The sequence below is a fragment of the Tiliqua scincoides genome, chromosome 2 (genome assembly GCF_035046505.1).
Source record: "Tiliqua scincoides isolate rTilSci1 chromosome 2, rTilSci1.hap2, whole genome shotgun sequence".
NCBI lineage: Eukaryota > Metazoa > Chordata > Lepidosauria > Squamata > Scincidae > Tiliqua > Tiliqua scincoides.
The window spans coordinates 103100309-103120125 of NC_089822.1; the positions used below are offsets into that span (position 1 = coordinate 103100309).

Here is a 19817-nt window from a genome sequence, read left to right on the forward strand (position 1 = left end):
CCCTCCCCTGGTAAAAGGGTTCCTTCAATTTATGCGGATGCCCTTACAGGGATTCAAACTCTGTGTGTGTTCCACCTCTGCCCTCTTCTAAGGGAGCTGTCTTGCTACCCTTGCTGTATTCTGCTCAAAAAGGTGTTCAGGGGCTCTTAGCAGTTCCTTACTTTGTTCCCTTGCACCAGTAATGCCACTGTAACTCCTGTAGGAGGTGAGGGTGCTGCGGCATCCTTGTGTAGTGTGTAATGTCCTTGGGCATCTCCCTATTGCTGGTGATGGTGCCTGTTGCTGTGTTGCCAATTCCTAGTGGCTGGCAGAGGGTGTCCCACCAACATTGGCTCTGAGCTTACCCCCACCTCCACTCAGTTCACCCTGGTGGTGCTTCTCTTGCTGCCGGAGCTGACCGGATACAAGAATTGGTTACTTCAACTTCATATCAATGACACATGGTTGTCACATGGATGATGCACCCACTTCATGGTGATGAAACACTGATGTCATGGCGAGGACACGCTGCCATCAGGATGGTGCTCCATGGATAACAGTCTGTGGCTGAGATCCTAATTACTCTTACCTGGAAGTAAGTCCCATTGAATTAAATGAACCTTATGTATGAATAGACATGCATAAGACTGTGCTGTGTATTGTTGTTTCCATGGACACTGGGGGTATTGCTGGGAAGGGCTGCACCAGTGTTACTCTTGCCAGGACAGGCTTGGCATTTGGCCCTTGTTGTGCTGGCATTGGTGCACCATCAATGTGGCATTGCCCAGACAGGCTTAGGATATGAGAGACATTGCACAAGCATCCATGGAATGGTGGCAGGAGTCTGAATAGGACTGAGCTGTTACTGCTATTCTTCTTTTGCATATGAATCAGGTGATGCAGTGGAGGTGCTGATGGGCAACCCCAGTCTTAAAGGTGGTGCCGCCACCCGATGCAGTGGTGCAAAGTGGGCTACCACTGCATCCTGTGGCTACACTGCAGCCACGGGAGGTCTCCTTGGGGGGAGGGGGCTTTTATACCCTTCCCCCAAGGAAAGCCCCAAGTCCCGCAATGGGGCTTCTCAAGCCTGCTCATACTATTTTGCCAGTGCAGACTTGAGAGACTCCGTGTCAGGCCTTCCCATTGCACTCCCATCCTGGTTCTTCCTCCCTGCCTTGCCTTCCCCACCCCATTCTCCCCACTCCCTGCCTCTCGCCACCAGTGGCGCCACTAGGGTTCGTGTCACCCGGTGCGGGTTGCTAGCGCGTCAACCCCCCCATGCAGTGGGCGGGGCAACACCCCAGGTGGTGGGTGTGATGCTGTACCATCACTCTGCCCCCACTGGTTTTTTGGCTGTACCTTTTGATAGAACAAAGGCTGTACCTTTTGTGACACCCAGTGCCAGCACTAGAGCTCAGCGCTGGTGCTGCTACTGTTTAGGATTAGGTCCTCAGTGTCTGGAATCAGTAATAGACTGGATGAGTACATTCTGGATTTTTAAAAATGCTGAATATATAATGTACATAGTGTGTAATGGTAGTAGCTGCTTGAACTGTTTCTTGAACTGTTAGCCTCCTTGAGAAACTTTTTTTTTTGGAGAGGAATAGCAGGGTGAAAGTGTTTCAAAATAAAATCAGTAAAATAACAATGAAATCAAATGAAATAACAAATAAAAACTTATTTGTGGGTTGTTCAACTTGTTCCTCAGGGACCAAGTAAGAAAAGGGGGGGGGAAATCCTGAAAGCCCAGAATCTCAGCACCCTTGATTGTCAGTAATTATTCTATTCATCTTGCTTTTTAGCTTTTAAGGCGCCTTGAAAATCTTTCAGTTTCTTTTTTTACTGCAACAAACTAACACAGTTGCTGCTATGAAAACTTTGTGGGGATGCACCTCAGCCTGAAATATAATTTTATTAAAAAATGGAATCCGCCTAGTTTGAAATAGTCAATGATCTCAGTGCAGCCCTCCACTGAGATTGCATAATGTTGAAACTTTGTTGTCAAATTGGAATTTCCCTCACCCACTCTCTTCACAGAAGTCACCTGACTTCCCCGAAAAGAAAGGGATCCAGCCTTTTCCCATCTCACAGGCTTAAACAAATATGGGGATTAGGAAACTAGTTTTGGACTCTCTTTTCTCTCTGTGGGTATTAATTGGGGGCTTAGTTGAATGGAAGGTGCCAGTCTCGAACAGCAGGTGGCGATGGAGCTCTGTAATTGACTAGCAACAGCCCAGAACTGTGGGAATGTGTTCAGGAGGCTATGAAGACACAGATAGAGACAGAGGAGTAGAGAGAAACAGCTGTATAGCCGAGGAGCAAATGGTAAACATCTCATAAACTCTTTTTTTTGAGAAGTGGGTATTTCTGAATGTTAGGAGTTGGGTTAAATGTATCATAATGGGGTGGGAGGGTCAATCCTTGGTCTGCATTGGGAAAGGGAAGCGATTCCTTCTAAGCTGCAATTCTGCTTGGGTTGTTTGGGTGAGTGTTGTCTTGCAGAAAGTGGCAGGTAACTCTGTGGCAAAGGTGATAACCCTTCCTTGCCTCAGTATCTGGCCCAGTGCCCTCGATGGTGCCAAGGAGCTGTTGGCCACATGGTGTGATGGAACATTCTGTGAAAGGATTCTGTGTTATGCAGAAAGTAGTTTGAATGGCTGAACCTGGGTAATAACACATAGACAGGGAGTATCTTCTGGTTCCAGTCTTTGTAAGCTGTTCTGACCCCACTGTCCTGCACACCAACCAGGAATACAGCCAGGAACGAGGCTAGCAACCAAATCGTCAATTGCTGGGTCATCCTTGTTCCCATCTGAAGTTCAGCCAGTGTGGCTTTGAGGGAAGAAGCCAAAATGGAGTGTTTGCAGATCTGGTAAGTGCCTGCATGCATGGAGAACAGTTATACAGATGACACTGGATTCTGGTTAGCAACTGGAAGACCACTGCAAGGAGGGAATGAGGATGGCTGGCAAGGGATGGCTGTTAGTGTAGATGCTGCTCACCCAACCCTCTTGTTTTGCCTCCAGGGTTGGTGACTACAGGGTAGTGGGCACCTCTCAGAGGGCTGCATCTGACCCTGAATGTAGGAATTACACTGCATTCCCACAGCTTTGCATTGTTCAGGAATGTCCTCTTAACATTTATCAATGCTAACGACGCCTTCTGAACTCTTAACAGCAGACTTCTCACATACTGCATCATTTGAGGGGCCGCCGTTTAGGGGTGCTGCACCAAGCTGATACAGCTCTTCCCTCCCTTGAGACTTAGGCAATGGGGGCTGCCAATCTTGATGTTCTTCTTTCCTCTCTCAGGAGCATCATCCTTTGCTGCTTTTTCCTGGCCTGTACTGATGCAGCCTCCATGTATGGAGAAATCCTCTCTCCCAACTATCCTCAAGCGTATCCCAATGAGGCACTGGAAACTTGGGAAGTGAGCGTACCCCCTGGCTATGGCATCCGACTCTACTTCACCCACCTGGACATAGAGCCCTCTCAAAACTGCGAGTATGACTCCGTGAAGGTACCAGGCTCCTTCTTTTACTGGGGGTGGGGGCTAAAAAGAGGACAGGGGACCCAGGTGGTGGACAAGATTTGCCAGCAAAGCTGTGTTGTTGAACTTAAAAGCACGACAGTGATTCAGGGTATGTAGATGGCATTTCTCTGGTTATGTTAAAAAGTTTCTAAGGGCCCAGCATACACTGCATTCTGCTGTGGAGAGGCTGTCACTGAGGCCTCCTCAAGTTAAGGGACTGTTTGTTTCCTTACCCCAAGGTTGCATTGTGGCTGCATCAATGCTGGAAAGTTGGATCAGACTGGGCCCTAAGTTAAAGTGGCATGCAGTGTGGCAAGGTGGGAGGGGAAGAGACTAAAACTAACCTTCAGGATTTCCAACAGCAGAAGCGCTCAGATACTGCCTTTGAAACTTTTTCAAAGGACATTAGCAGATAAGTAGCATCAGGAGGCAAACTGAGAAATTTGCCTAGGAGTACACATTTATGTCGGCCATCATCTTTGCCAAAGTCTGCATGAGAGATGGTATGTAACTCGTGTTGCATCTAGGCTACAATCCTGTGCAAATTCACTTGGGAATAAATCTTACTAAATATAGTGGAACTTACATCTGAGAACACATGCCCAGGCTAGTCATCTAACAGCACAATCCTATACCTACCTATTCAGAAGTACCAATGGATTCAGTGAGACTTGGGGCTCAATCCTATCCAACTTTCTAGTACTGGTGCAGCCGCAATGCAGCCCTGAGGTAAGGGAACAAATATTCCCTAACATTGAGACAGCCTCTGTGACTGCCTCCCCACCAAAGGATGCAACACACACCCCATTGGCATGGCTGCACCAGGCCTAGAAAATTGGATAGGATTGGGCCCTTAGGCTTTAATCCTAACCTCACTTTCCTGGGAGTAAGTCCCATTGAACACAATAGGCCTTACTTCTGAGCAGACCTGGTTAGGATTGTGCCCTTACTCCCAGGTAAGTGAGTAATACATGCTATGTATAGAATTGCCATCTAATACATACCTTTTATATTGGGATTTTTTTTTCCAATTCTATTTTTATATATTTGCTTTAAACTATTGCAATCTACTGCAAGAGTTTTGGATGAAACAGGCTAGATCTTTAAATGAAGTAAATAAGTTTCAAAGTAGGAATAAGTGGTAGGAGAAGAAAACACTTTAAAAAATACATTTTAAGGTGATTTTTTTTTGTTTGCTTTGGTGTAGACTTAGGGAGGTGTAATGGAAGTGGGGGTGTCAAGACAAGCTCTGTGTTTCAGAATTTACCATGTAGTCACTGGGCATGACAGAACATGATTGCCTATTGGGTACACTCTCATTTATTTTTGTCAATTTCTGAGACAGGGCCGCATAACCACAGAGAAGAGGAAAGATGTCCTCAGTACTGTGGGCCCCTTCCCCAAAATATGCAATTTTCTTGAAAACAAGAGCAAGTCTCTAGCTCTTGCACTTGGGGAGTTATAAGGGAAAATGTGCAGGCAGAATAGTCTACCCCACTGGTTCTCAAACTTTGAACTGCTGTTCCCCTGCTGTGGGTCACAACCCAATGCTCCCTGTAGTGGTGCAGAGCATTACTAGGAGCCACCAGAGGCCACTTCTGGGTCGTACTGGGCCTGCAACCCACTCCTTTGGCCTTTGCAGGCCCTGGAATGCCTTTCAGAAACAAACCAGAAGTTGTGGGTGCGAACTGGAATTCACTTCCAGTTGCTTCCCTAAGGCATTCTGAGTCCCATGGAGGCCAATGGAGTGGGTTGTGGGCCAGGCGTGACTCAGAAGTGTGGGTCACATCCCACAGTCTGAGAAACACTGTTCTGCCCAGTTGCTCACTAAGAAGTTAACCTGCCCTTGCCTTACAATCTTTCCCTAGCCAGGAGTGTGAGGGCAAGGAGATAACATTCTCTTCCATCCTCATCTATTGAAAAATGGCTTTGTGATACTTGTGGAGTGCTGCTTGTAGACCTGGGGTATGTTACACGAATGTGCAGGAAGCATGCTCTGGGTGCTAGCCAAGAAAATTATTGATAATCGCCCACAACAGATTTCTGTAGCAAAAACCAAGCTTATGCGCCTGCTCTTTTAGGTACTGACTGGTGATCATGTTGAGGGACAGCTCTGCGGGCAAAAGAAAAGTCGGACTCCAGGCTCTCGAATCCTGAAGGAATTCTACGTCCCCTACAATACCTTGACTGTCACCTTTCAATCTGACTTCTCCAATGAAGAGCGATACACTGGATTTGCTGCCTATTACGTTGCTGTGGGTAAGGCCTTGGCTACTTCCACGTAGCACTTGGAAAGCCCTGTAGACATGAGATTCCTTCCAGTGTTGCCCTGGGGTCACAACAAGAGACATCTTTTCTGGTTTCACTGAGTATGTGAAGAGGAACTCAAGTCCAAAGACTCCTTCTTGGGTCTATTCTAGACTAAATTTTAAAAAATGTAGTAAGAGCATTGTTTGGGGTCAGACTCTTCTTGCACCTTTGCAGTCAATCAGGAACCTGGCGCAGCGCACTATCTTTTTTAATTGTTTCTTTTCTATAAAGACCTGTACTTTCCTTTCTCCAGCCTGCATTGTTGATCAATTAATTAATTTCCACATCAGTATTCATTTTATAAATCCTATTTCATCTTTGAGGTGTTAGGTACCACCCATATAGTACTTTGTACTGTATTTCCCATAATAGAGAAATAGAGAATTGTCTGATATCAAAATGAATATGTGACCAAACCATGTGTGATCAATCTTCCTTTGTCCTTTCCTTTTTCATGAAGTTCCTTACCTACATCTCTCTTTTCTCCTTGCAGATGTGGATGAATGCACAGAATTTGTGGAGGAGGCCTGCAGCCATTACTGCAATAACTATATTGGGGGTTACTTTTGCTCTTGCCCTCCTGAGTATTTCTTGCATGAAGATCAGAAGAAGTGTGGAGGTAGGATCCTGGCCCATATTTCTCCAATAATAGCAAACTTTATCTCAGCTACCGATGCTTGAGCTGAGAAGAATTTCACCAGACTACACAGGTAATAAAGAAAATTCATAGAAGCAAAAAAATGGGAAAGAGCAGCTATTGCCTATAAGAATACATATACGTAAACGAGCATCACGTAATGAAAAAACATAATTAAACCATTGCAGGAACAGTCTCAAACATTAGAAGCCATGTTCCTCCTGAGGAATATAGAAACTTGAAAGAAGGCACCTGCAAAAGTGTTTCTCTTTGAGAGAAAGCACTTGAAGGGGATGTGTTTATGTGTGTGTTTGTGCAATTTATCATAGGTCCACTTGATGTGCAACTTTGGGGACAGTGCTTGAGGATACAGAACTTAAGCTCTGCACTCCTGTTTTGCTAAATTCCCATTCCAAGTTTCGCCTAGAGAACTTATGCCCATTTTAAGCTAATTAGCTGCCCTATATTCTACAACAATGGCCCTAGTTCTGCAGTGCAGCACCGCTGGACCCCACCACCAGGGTAGCTTGCCTGTTCAACCTGCTGAGGTCCTCCTTCCAACCCTTTCCTGCAAGAAGCTTCTCTAGCCACCACAGCAACAACTTGGTCCTCAGCAGGTCGTGGGAGTGGCTGCCATGCACCAATCTCCAGTGTCTCCAGTATGCTTGCCTGCCAGAGCAAGGGGTCACTGTTGACACCACACCCTATCTCCTAGAGGAATCTTGCGCATTTCCATTACAACTCCTAAATCTCAAAAATATATACACATGTGTCTTCCATGTGTTTTTGCTACACATGGACTGAAGGTCTGAACAGGATGAAATAAATTAAGGTTTTCTTTGGCTGTAGGCAGAAATTCAGTAACCTAGCCCTCCTATAACTGTAAAAACCAGAATGGTGCAAAATACCAAACTGTGCAGTGTAGCAAATGGTACCAAACAGCAACATACATCTGGAAAAATGTATTTGGCTGCCCTTTCATCTTTAAAATCTTTAAATCTTTAAAATCTACCACAAGAGATGAGTTACCTTAATCTTCCCAGAACATAAGAAAGGGCCCTGTGGGCTCAGACCCAAGGCCCATCTAGTCCAGCTTTCTCATTTCCATAGTGGCCGACCAGATGCCTTTGGAAAATCAATCAACAGGGCATGAAGGCCAATAGCCCTCTCTTGCTATTGCTACCCTGCAAATGGTATTCAGAGGCCTAACCAGAGGTAGCTCCTAGTCATCCTGAGTGGTAGCCATTGATAAACATGTTAGCCTCCCTCCTTTATGACTTTGCTCAGCAACAGGGCTGGTCTCAGTTTTGACATGGTTAAGACAAGGAGCAAAAGATGTTGGGGGTGGCTTTAAGGATGTGCCGCACCCAGATGGTCACCCCCTGGTTGATGCTGTTCTCCAAACTCTAGTGAACTGCAGTGGGAATGTCTTCACTGACCTATCTGGGGAAATCACCAGTCCCAACTACCCCAACCCCTATCCTGAGAACTCACACTGTGATTACCGAGTGGTCCTGGAACCAGGATACCGTGTGGTCCTGACCATCAGGAGTCAGGACTTTGACACAGAGCCCGCTGATGTGGAAGGAAACTGCCCGGATGTCTTACAGGTATGTGATTGGTTAGAAAGAAGATACATGAAGCTAAAGTCTCTCTCTCTCTGTTCTGGATGCATCTTGACCCTGAGCAGCAAACATGAATCTCAGAGGCAGGGGGAATTGTGGCACAGTTAGAGCCCAGTCCTATCCAGCTTTCCAGTGCTGAAGCAACCACCCCAATGGGGAGTGCACTGCATCCTGCAGTAGGAAAGCAGTCATGGAAGCCTCATCTTGTATGGATGTAAGGGAACATTTGTTCTCTTACCTCGGGACTGTGATGTAACAGCATCAGTACTGGAAAGTTGGATAGGACTGGGCCCTTTGTCAGGAGTGGGGGGGGGGGTGACAATGTCAACCTTTGCTGCTGCTTACCTGTCCAGAAGCTGCCATTTGTTTTAACCTTATCACTAGAGTGTTTCCGGTGTGTAAGATAGGATTTCAACCCATGTCTTGCTGAACACAGTGGACTTACTGAACACAATGGATAAGTGCCTGTGGTCTCTTATCTCTCCAGTATTGTCCAGCTCACTATGGTAAAGAGTGGAGGGACAGGCCAGTGGGTGGGTGACTGGGGAGTGAAAGTGGAAAGTTTCTAGACCTTTGTCCCCTTAGCTTTGCTAGCCACGCCTATGAGTTGAAATAAGTATAAAAAGCTAGCTGCGTCTAGCTACACTTGCGCATGATCTGAGGCAACTGGCGCTGCCTTGCTTTGGTACCAACAATAAACAAGCTGTTTTCTGCTATACCTTCCCTCAGAGTGTTTAATTAGGATGTAGCACTTCAGGTAACGAACCTCACGCTGCCTTTGTGGGTTCAAGAGCAACACTATGACTAATTTAAACTAAAATAAATGGAAGCTTCAGGTGTGACAATGCCTGCAAACATTCCTTCTTTCTAGTGACCACCAGACTCGCTGTTGACCACCCTAGCAGTGTGACACCCCTCCCACCATTCCAGCCATCTGCACTTTGTTTGTTTGACCCCTAGATAATCTCATGACCCTAGAAAGACCTCTGTGCCCTTTTTCAGTTTGACTCCCTCATGGATATTTCAGCCCCCATCAATACATATTCAGCTTTATTTATTTTTTAACATAAGTCTCTGGCTTTTACAGTATATATAATTAATATGTCATCGTTAATATTAATATTGTATTATTAACATAAGAAGAAAAAAGCCAGTGTAAGCAGTTTTCTACACAGCTGCTCAGTAATCTGTTTCTACAGCCATTTTTTCTTCTAATGAGTGCAAACCACCAAGGTGATTGACAAGCACATTATTTTGTTCCATTTATTTAATAATTTTTCAATACCTTGTTTTTAGGGGGTTTCTGCTGTTTTGCAGTTATGCTGAATGGCCCCTCTAACGTACCCTAAATCTCTTTCCATGCTTCACCCAGATTTTGTTCTCTGATTCACTCACCATACGTTCTCAGTGTGTGTCCTTTCTTATTTTTGGACTGCAATCTGCTTCTTTGTTTTTCTATCAATTTCTCCCATCCTCTTGTGGGTTGTTCTTGCAGTTTTCAGCAGGAGATCAGCAGTTTGGCCCCTACTGTGGCAGTGGATACACTGGACCTCCAGAGATCAAGACTAAAAGCAATATTCTTGACATAGTCTTCCAAACAGACGATGCCGTGCAAGGCAGAGGCTGGAAAATGCGTTACTATGGGGATCGTGAGTAGATCCTTCATGTGGGGAGCTCACATGATCATTTGGGGAAAGTGAAATGGGTCATTCTTAATGGAGCAGAAATATATTTATGGGTGTGGAAGGGCACTTGGGTTGGAAGTCTGGTACAGAAGTCTCAAAGACAGTTGCATGAATGTCTCAAAATGACTGCTATCTAAAAGAATTTATCTTTTAGATTGGGATTTGGATCAGGATAGATTGTTGCTGGGACTGGTTAGATTTTTTTTTTTATGGACACAGGCACACTGTGAACTGATATGATGGGAGTGGGGGAATAGGAAATCTGATAGGCTGTTGGTAGAAGAATTTTTGAAGGTGCATGACCAGTGTGAGATGGTTGACAACTAGCATCCCAGCTGATATCATGGTCCAGCTCCACTAGGACTGGGAGGAGAGACTCTTAGAGAATCTGAGCCATTATCTGGCAGGGTTGGTGGGATAAGGTATTATATAGTGTGCCTTCAGAGATGGCCAGGAGAGAGAGGGTACTAGCTGAATGCCCTGCTTGCTGCGACTGCTAGCTCAGAGGGAACAGGGTGAAGCAACTCTGCTTCCTCATTGAGGCCATTGCCTTTCTGGGCTGGGTCAGAACAGAGAAGGCCCAGTAATTCTCAAAGCAGGAATAATAAAGAGTAAAATGCATGATTTTAATTGTACTTGGCTATGACCTCTATGGATGAATGGGTATGGTTCTCTCTCTCTCTCTCTCTCTCTCTCAAATAGGAAGTGGAACCTAGCAAAGCAAGGAGAAAGTAGGATTAAGTGATTGGTTACTTATGTCTTTTTCTTTTTAAAGCAATGCCCTGTCCACAGACTGTTACCCCAAATGCTGTTCTGGATCCCACAAGAGATCACTACGTCTTTAAGGATTTTGTGGTGGTGACCTGTATCAAAGGCTATGAGATTGTGCAAGTAAGTTCACATTCGCAAAGTGAACAGCTTCAGAAGTTTTGCTACCTTCAGCCCTATCTGGAGAAGATGGAAGTAACCTGAAGGTGCAATCCTATGCCAAACTTGCACCAGTGCTACACCAGCATAGTGTTGGTGTGATGTCTGTCACAAAAGGGATGGGGCAAACAAGAGCTCTGGCAACTTCATGGCAGTAATTCTGTCAGCATCCACAGAAACACTGACACAAGCCAGTAGTCATGGAGTGGCAGGGTTCTACGAGTTTCTCTGATAGAATAACACTTGTAAAAACCCTATTTGAAAAGGGGGGGGGTAGGTTTATGGTGAGCCTACTTATGTAAACAGCCTTGAGTTTGAGACTGAAGTCTATGAGTTTTCAATAAAGATGGTGAGTACGAGTGTGTGTGAAGAGTTGGTTGACAGGAGCAAAGCTACCAGGAAAGGATGAGGGACTCCTGAATACTGGTTAGGCAAGGGGAAGTGTGTTAATATCCATAAATGTGGTTAGAGGAGCTGACTCGGTGAGAAAATGTTAACAAGAAGGAATACAAAAGAAAGTGAGGCTCCAAAAGATATACCAGTTCATCAGTGGCACGGAGTTGTTTTGATTGCGCTGGGATGGGGTGTGTGACTCCCCATGGTCCTAGGCAGGGTCTCTTGCAGCCTGGTCAAGCAGGCCTTTTCATATTAAAAATGGAAACTGTGTGTGGGTACTGCCTTTCCTTGGTTTATTATTATTGTTGACATCCTTCAGTCTTGGAAGACTCTGGTATCGCGCTCTGAATGGTGGTTCTGGAACAGAGTGTCCTCTCCAGTGCGCAAAGCCTGGGTAAAGTAGATATGGAGGATAGACTGTTACCCATGCAGCAAATCCCCCCCTCTCCACATCGCTGGAATGGTCCAATGGAAAGGCAGAAGCCAATACGGTTGGTTCCAGCGGCGTCGCAGGAGTTGCCAGAACATGACTGTGTTCAGCCATGAACTGCCCCAGGGACTCCGGCTCCGGATTTTGACAGGAGTCTCGAGGTTGACTCCTGAAGCCTCTTCCATAACTGGATGTAGCCACAAGGCAGTGGAGGTTTGGGATCAGAGTTTTCCTTCTCTCAGATGAGCTGCCTTCACAGGCTAACGAGTCCCATCTACCCAGTGGCTGTTTAGTCACCTCTTACGACAAGTACAGCCAAACTGAGGGCCTATTCTTATCCCCAGCCCCCAGGGGAAAAGTTTTCTTGGTTTACAGTTTCAAGATGCAAGGCAGAGAGGGAGAGAATGTAATTCTGATTTGTCTCAGTGAAGTAAGTCTGGGATCTCTGAATTTCTTTTTCTTCAGTCACAACGGAGCTTCACTTCCTTCCACTCTAGCTGCCAAAGCAATGGCCAGTGGAGTGACTCTCATCTCAGATGTGTTCGTAAGTGCTGGTTTTCTACATTGCAGGGCTTAAGCTGTGGTCCAACAGTCGTCTGTAGTGCACCTGCCGGTGGTCTTGAGACCATGAGGAACATAAACAGGAAAATACTTGAGAGGCAGGCAGGGAGGGGGATTCTTTAATGTTATGACCACATGCTACAGTGATGCCCCCATAAACAAACTTATTTTCAGTGCTGAGTTCAAGTGTAAATTTTGCTGGACAATTTAACGCTGATATAAGCAGATGCAGGAAATGCTTCAAAGAAATTCCAGTTATGTTCCTGGTTCTACTCTACAGGCATATATTTGTTAGAACACAACCACAGAGGACAAATGTCCTCCTTGGTGGTGACTCTCAGGCAAGAAAATGCTGTTACACATGTCAGGTGTCGGCCAGGTAGGACACAGGGCAAGGGCATCTGCCCGTCAGAGAACCCCCTGGTAGTCCAATGACAGTGGCAGTGCCCAGGACACCATCAGATGCCAAGCAATGGGGAAGGGGGTGGGGTGGGCATGTGGGATCTAATACAAGACTTTGCCCCAGCAATCTGATGTCAGCACTGGATCCACGTAGAATGAGCCAACCAAAAAAGTGATGCTTCATGTAATAAAACAGAAATATCAATGCCGTTTTAGTCCCAGAAACAGATGGAAATATGAGTGCTGGGTGACTCTGGGCAAAGAGATTGCTGAATGAATGCAGTAGCACAGAAGAGGAGAAATGAAAAGCTGTGGTCTGTCCACTTCTAATGGTGTGCGCAATCGGGGAAGTGACAAGGTTTTGGTGCTGCTCTAATCACTGTTATTTTCCTTTTTCCCCCTGCAGCTGTAGATTGTGGCACACCTGATCCTCTTCCAAACGGAAATATCATTTACCCATCAGGATCAGAGAAGACTCAGTATCAAGACACTGTCCGTTTTACCTGCCAAGAAACCTATTATACACTGAAGGGCAAAGGTAATGGTGTCCTGTCGTCCCTACTCCAAGTGCAATCTGAACCAGGGCTTGAAAAAAAGCATTTATTCCACTCAGTCTATGGTGACCACCATCTTAGGAAAAGTGCTGTCGTAGGCCTCATTATTTTTATTCTTATATCATTCCCATGTCTTTGTGAACCATATCGTTATTTCACTCCCATCAAAGTAACACAGTCACATAGTAGTTTTACTCTGGTTGGTTGGTTGGTTCAGTGGAGGATTTAATGAGCCATCAACACTGAACGGTTCCTTCCAAAGCAGAACTGTATTGGAAGGGCTGGCGATGCCTGTGTGCATGTGCATGCAAGAACCTCCTGCTACAGGGCCAGGAATAGGTTGCTCTGGGCCTCCTTTCTCATGGTTTACTGGAAGGCTAGTGGCAGCAGCAGCAGCAGCAACAGCAATGTCCTCCCTTCCATTCTTGGGGGTGGGAAGGAAGAGAAAGTGCTGCTATCAAGGATTTAGCAGCTTTAGCAGCATCTCTTCCTGACTCCTCTCAAGCCACAAGCTTTCCCTCAAGGCCCTTCAGTGACACAGAGGCTCTGGGAGAAAGCCCATTGACTCTTGGGTAGAGTAGGGGACATTGCCATGCACATTCTCATCTTTGGCCAATGGGAGTGCTCCCAAGAGGCCCCATGATGAATCAGGGAATCCTGGGGGGGGGGGCAATGCTTCCATTTGCAGATTGGGCGGGGGGTGCCCATCCCTGAAGGCAGTATGATACTTGACATGAGTCAGTTGACCAATTTATACCATAGCTACCTTTGCAAAGGAGTTTCTTGGATAGGTGGGCATGAGCCCTTGGGAAGGCTGTTGAGTCTGTGCCCCATTTGGGCCATGTAGGCCACTGTTCTTTCTTGCTGCTTGCAGTTCTACTCCAGGTTTGGGGCCGGCTAACCAGCCTGTACCTTGAACATTCTGAATTTCACACAATATCATAATGTTGTTTCCCTTAAGGAAGCTTAGTCGCTGGAACTCCTTGTTTGGGTAGGGATCTTGTGGACTACACAATCTTGTGTACCTTTTTAAAAAAACTAAACTAGAATTACTGTCATTACACAGGTGTATTTTAAAGTTACAAAGCAAGAGTGTACACTCAGGATCTCTGAACAATAGGACATAGATAATCCGTGTTAGGTGAACCAAAGTAAGCACTATTTCTTCAGAATATTAGAAGTGCTTTGCTGGATCAAATCAAAATAAAGCATTCTTTGCAAGAACCCATGAACCAGCAGGCGTTGAGTGGTGCACTGGAGATTGGCCTGAAGTGTAGCAGTGGACCACCATCTGTCTTCTGGCCAGCCTTGTGTTTTGCATTTCTATTATGGATTAAAGGTGAACAATACAACTGAACTCATGACTCATTTCTTTATTTCCAAAGACACTTATCATTGTTCAGCCAGTGGGAAATGGATTAATGAAGACGGGAAAGCAGAACTTCCAGTTTGTATCCCAGGTACAATGCATGATGTTTAATCTCTCTCTCTCTCTCTCTGGTTGCTGTTACAAAATTTGTTTCTTCTTCACTGCCTCTTGCTAGTCTAGAACAGATCCTACCAATATTTGAAAATTCTCATTTACTTTGTCTAGACAGGTTCCTAAACTGCCTCAGTAATTCAAAATGGCTAACAATCAATGTTAGTTTTTTGAACAGCTTGCCTCCATTCTTTGATTTAAGTCACTGCCAAGATGAGAAATCTAGGCATCACTCTGCAAAAACTTCAGCTGATAGGGTTTTTTTGTTTGTTTTTGACTGCCTTTGTTGCTAGTAACCACTTTGTTGAACCTGCAGCACAATCCTTACTTGCACTGGAACAGGCAGGCCAGTGGGCCTGCGCTGTATCCAGCACAGGGTTAGGGCACTTTGTGGCTCAGCCCTGGGCAAGAGGAATCACTTCCCCTTACCCCAGGGAGAGCCACTGCAGCCCCAATAGGGCTACTCGGATCTGCGCCACCTCCGGAGGTAACGCAAATCCATGCAGCCCAGGGCTGGCCCAGGTTGCCTGGGAATGGGGTTAGGATCTGGCACAATTGCTGGATCCTGGCCTCACCTCCCACTCCCCGTCGCCAGGAACGCCCACCGCCCTCCCTCCCTCTGCCCTGGAACGCCTCCTCCCCACCTCCCCCAAACCCTGCGCCAGCTGAGCTTGGCCAGCGCAAACTCACCCTCCCGGGGGCCCTCGACGGCATGGGAGGCCAGCGCAGACTTGCGCGAGCCTAACCGCCTCTGGAGTGGTGCAAAAGTGCTTTGTGGAACTTTCATGACACTCCTGGGCCAGCTCAAGGGACTTGTACCAGCCTAACATCATGTTAGGATTGCGCCCTTAATGACCTAGGGGTTGAGAAAGGAAGGCACAGGAAGAGGCCACAGAGCCTTCTGGGTATAAGGAAAGAGAGACAGAGTACAAAACCATAAGAAGGGGGCACATAAGACCCAGGAGCAGCCCAGATAATCCAGTGTCTGGTGGCTTTGTACCAGGCCCTAGGCTAGGCTAGTAAGTGGTGTCCACAACAAGGTAAAAGACAGTCTGTGTCCTCCTGCATTCAGCAGGGGTAGAAATTCAATCCTGGTTGGCACCTGTAGGTTCTGAATGCCCAAGATGCCCAGTGAGCTATAGTGATACCTGGAACGAACATATACGTATGTCAGCTTTTAATGCCTCTTTGTCATATCCTGGCATGAGAATTCAGTGTGACTAGGGCTGTAATCCTATATGCTTTCCTGGGGGTAAGCCCCATTGAATGCAATGGGGCTTACTTTTGAGTAGATGTGCATAGGATTGCACTGTAAGAAATAGAACCTTGGGCTTGGGTTCTACAGGTAGAGGCAAGGATTATTCTCAATGGCACCCAGTCAATGTTACTGGACAAAGTAAACAAGATTGTTCTTGTCCTGCAAGATTGTTGGGAGAGGCAGATCCACAATACCCTCAGTAAATGGGTTCTAGTTGACTCTCTATCTATTCCAATTATTTTTTCCCCTATAAGAGCACTTTCCCTCTTATACGTCCACATAAACCATCTGGATTATTTCATCTGCAAGACTCTTGTCATTACCATTTGCAAACTTATTTTTTGGGGGGGTCTTTCTTTTTTTTTACTTCTAGTCTGTGGTGTTCCCCACACTCCCCTCACTCAGTTTGGGAGGATTTTTGGAGGAATGGTTGCTGAAGCAGGAAACTTCCCTTGGCAAATCTACTTTCAGGATCCACGAGGTGGTGGAGCTCTTATTTCTGATCGTTGGATACTTACTGCAGCTCATGTGCTGGAAGGACAGTCGACCCCTGTGATCTACGCTGGGAAGCACATAGTTGGCCCAAGAGCCTTGGCGAATGCCAAACCACTGGAAGTGGATGCTGCATTCATTCACCCTCGCTGGGAGAGAACACAGGGTTTCCGTGTAAACTTTGATAATGACATTGCTCTGTTGAGGCTGAAAGAACCTCTGAGGATGGGTCCTACCATCTCACCCATCTGCTTACCTGGTGTGACCTCAGAATATACTTTGCAGGAGGGTATTCTGGGCTACATCTCTGGTTTTGGCAGGACAGAAAAAGGATTACCAGTAGTAAAACTCAGGGCAGCCATGATTCCTGTGGCAAATATGGACAAGTGTAGAAGTGTGAAGCCAGATCCCCCTGCTGATAAGTATGCTTATGAGTTCACAGAAAATATGATTTGTGCTGGGGATGGCCACAGAGACAGCTGCGGTGGGGACAGTGGTGGGGCTTATGCCATCATGGATCCTCTCAATGAGACACGCTACTATGTCGCTGGCATAGTGTCTTGGGGACCAAAATGTGGCACTTACGGTCTTTACACAAAGGTGGCAAACTATATTGATTGGATCACAGAAACCATGAGCCGGCAAGAAGATGGTCCAGAAGACTAGATTCAGGCCACCCCAAGGTCCTAATCACCCCAAGCTTCTTTTGACATTTTATTCACATAACACTTTATTCAATCCACTGGGTTAGCACCAGAGGGGGACGTTTGGAGCTCAGATCCATGTATTTGCAATGTGCTTTCCACCATTTTCATGAGAAGCAAATTGATAGCAGCCAAGAGCTTTCTGGCTTTGTTTTTCTCTTTTTCTGTCTCTTTATCTCTACATCATTTTTTTTTCCCGTCTTTGGAAGCTGCCATATAGGCTGCTGGGTGCTGCCAATTTTAGAGGGATAAGAGTACAGTATTTCATTTCTGCCCTCTCAGGTTTTCAGGCATCTAAAGAAGTTGCAACTGGCCCTCCATGAGATAGAGGTGTCCATCTCGGGCAGATGTTGGACAGCCTTAGAGTGGCAGATTAGGAAACAAGATACAGATCTTACATGTAGATCCTGCAGAACCCCACTGAAACGAGTGATAATCTTGTGCAGCTCTCATTCATTGTGATCTGGCATGTGCAGGAGAACCTCTTGGTGGATTGTGCCTCGTGCCAACCTCGAATGACTCTAACTGGATTGGGAAAGTTGGGGTATAAATATTTTAAATGAAATACAGTAAAAATAAACTAGGAAGGGGGGGGACAGGAGTACTTTGTGTATTGGACCACTCTATGTTGTATAAACTCTGCCATGACTTCTGGATGATGTTAATTCTTGCTAAGATGATGGATGATGTTAATTCCTACTAATTCCTTTAAATGACTGAACTTTCAACATTTCTGTTTTTGTGGGAGCAGCTCAGTTGCTTTCCCTTCTTAGGGCTTGCACAGATTATTATTAGTTCCAAACTATTGGAGTGCCTTTTCCCCTTATTGCCACAGTGGCTCTGGTTCCGATCCTATATCAGTAGTTCCACAACTAAATAATTGTAGTGGAAGGAGGAAACAAAACTTTGTAGTTTGAAAGCCCTTCAGCAAGGGGGGGGGGAAAGCCTGTTATTCCATTTAAAAATAATAATAATGAGAACTGTGTACTCTAACACTATAGAAGTCAGGAGCGCACATCATTGTAAGACAGCAATGGCCAGCATATTTGGCAGTGTGCCACCGTAAGTCAAACCCAATATGTATGATAGTGCCATTCTATAGCACGCTGTGGTACACAGTTCATCCCCCGTCCCCACCACCTGCCATGCCTTGGAACAGTGTTGCCTCTAGCTGCAGAGGTGGGGCTCAGGCAGCAGCACCAAGGCACACAGGATATTAGGCTTGATTCAGCTTATGCTTCAGCCAGGCACATCCCATTCATGCAACAAATCTCAGGTGTGTGTCCCTCTCTCTTGTGGCAGTTCTGCCACTGGTTGGCCAACCAATTCAAAAAAGACATTTGCAATGGTGGGATATTGCTACAGGAGAAAGGGTTGCAATGCACTATGTTTTTTTTATGAGGTTCACTGCCCTTTAAAACCAGTTCCAAAGCTTTTTTATTAGCATAATGGGAGTTGTTTCCCAATACTGGTGATGGTACAAGCACTTTCAAACAGGTGGATATGACCGTCTCACACAAAATGCATCACAATCATGATGGTTTGCTTTTTGGAGGGAGCTTTTGAATTTGGATAGGTGCTGCAAGACCCTTGAGTCAGTCTGCCAAGCAGTGAAGCATGCCAGAAATGAAATGAAAGTGTATATTGTTTGCAATATGAGGAAGTGAAGAATATTCTTATGTCTCTGATCATGACAATGTATCATTGGGACAAGTGCTTGATTGCTGCCACCATGGAAGCACCATAGCTGTATATGAATGTAGAAAGCTGCCCTGATGCACACGAAAGCAATATTGACTAGATCAATAGTCCTTGTAACACATGCTACATTTTATTACAGTATATTAAAAAGGACACCAAACTACAGAATCGGGACTGCTGCTTGTTCTTGTTTTACAGTGCAGGCTTGATGAGGCCCTGTGCTGGTTCATCAGTCTGTTTGTAAGGCTGTGTGAGTATTTCTTGCTGAATCTGGGGTTCTGGGAATGGGGCCTAATGTATTTCAGATGAACAAGCATTGACATTTTGTGTGAATCTAACTCGGCATCCAGAAAGGTAATACTAGAGATCCACAAGTCAATTGCTTATCAACTGGTTGATGGTTTGCTAATTCTAAACTTCTGCCCATTATAGACTGTGTAGACACAAAACCTGTGTGCATCTGAAACTCCAGTTTAATCTTCCCTGAATCAATTTACATCAAAAGGCTTTATTTTTTCTAGATGCAATATTATGTGATAAGGTCTCCTCTTTTCCCAAAGTTATGTAATCCAAATTAGGCAAAGGTACTCAATCCAATCTAATTCAATTTGATCCATTCTATTGCATTTCATTGGTTCTTCCAAAACGATTCTTCTCCTTTTCTCACTACACCAGAACTTGATGTCACCCATGAATGTAAAAGGAGATCACACACATTTATGGCGGACAGATCAGTCAATAGCTATTCACCACAACTATACAGAAACTCCATGTACAAAGGTGGTATATCTTTCTGAAGACTAAGTGCTAGAGGCTGAAGATAAGGAAGGGCTATTGTCTTCATGCTCTGTAAGTGTCCTGGAGGCAGCTCATTGGCTGAATTTGGAAATGGTGCTTCAGTCTGATGAAGCAAGGCAATTTTGGGTTCCTATGTTCCTTCTTTACCGGGTAGATAAGGCTCATCAACCTGGGAAGGCAGCTCATCTAAGAGAAAGAAACTCTGACCTCAAACCTCCACTGCCTTGTGGCTACATCCAGTTATGGAAAAGGCTTCAGGAGTCAACCTCGAGGCAAAATCAGGAGCTGGAGTCCCTGAGGCAGTTCGCGACTGAACACGCTCTGGCAACTCCTGCGACGCCGCTGGA

The 19817-nt window shown here is 45.6% G+C and overlaps 1 protein-coding gene across 1 annotated transcript; it reads left to right on the plus strand.

Moving 5' to 3' along the window:
* Nucleotides 1–2243: 2243 nt before the first annotated feature.
* C1S (complement C1s) lies at nucleotides 2244–18840 on the plus strand. The gene is made up of 12 exons (XM_066614419.1): nucleotides 2244–2304; nucleotides 2729–2851; nucleotides 3291–3498; nucleotides 5592–5769; nucleotides 6314–6439; nucleotides 7868–8067; nucleotides 9578–9731; nucleotides 10543–10658; nucleotides 11986–12064; nucleotides 12890–13021; nucleotides 14423–14497; nucleotides 16149–18840. The coding sequence occupies exons 2-12, from the start codon at nucleotides 2832–2834 to the stop codon at nucleotides 16931–16933; spliced, it is 2073 nt and encodes a 690-aa protein (XP_066470516.1). The 5' UTR covers nucleotides 2244–2304; nucleotides 2729–2831; the 3' UTR covers nucleotides 16934–18840.
* Nucleotides 18841–19817: the final 977 nt, after the last annotated feature.

Excerpts from the sequence above, each read along its gene's own strand:
- C1S (XM_066614419.1), top strand. The coding sequence starts at position 2,832 with ATGGAGTGTTTGCAGATCTG. Across the intron at positions 9,732-10,542 it reads AATGCGTTACTATGGGGATC|CAATGCCCTGTCCACAGACT; the intron begins GTGAGTAGATCC and ends TTCTTTTTAAAG. Across the intron at positions 14,498-16,148 it reads ACTTCCAGTTTGTATCCCAG|TCTGTGGTGTTCCCCACACT; the intron begins GTACAATGCATG and ends TTTTACTTCTAG.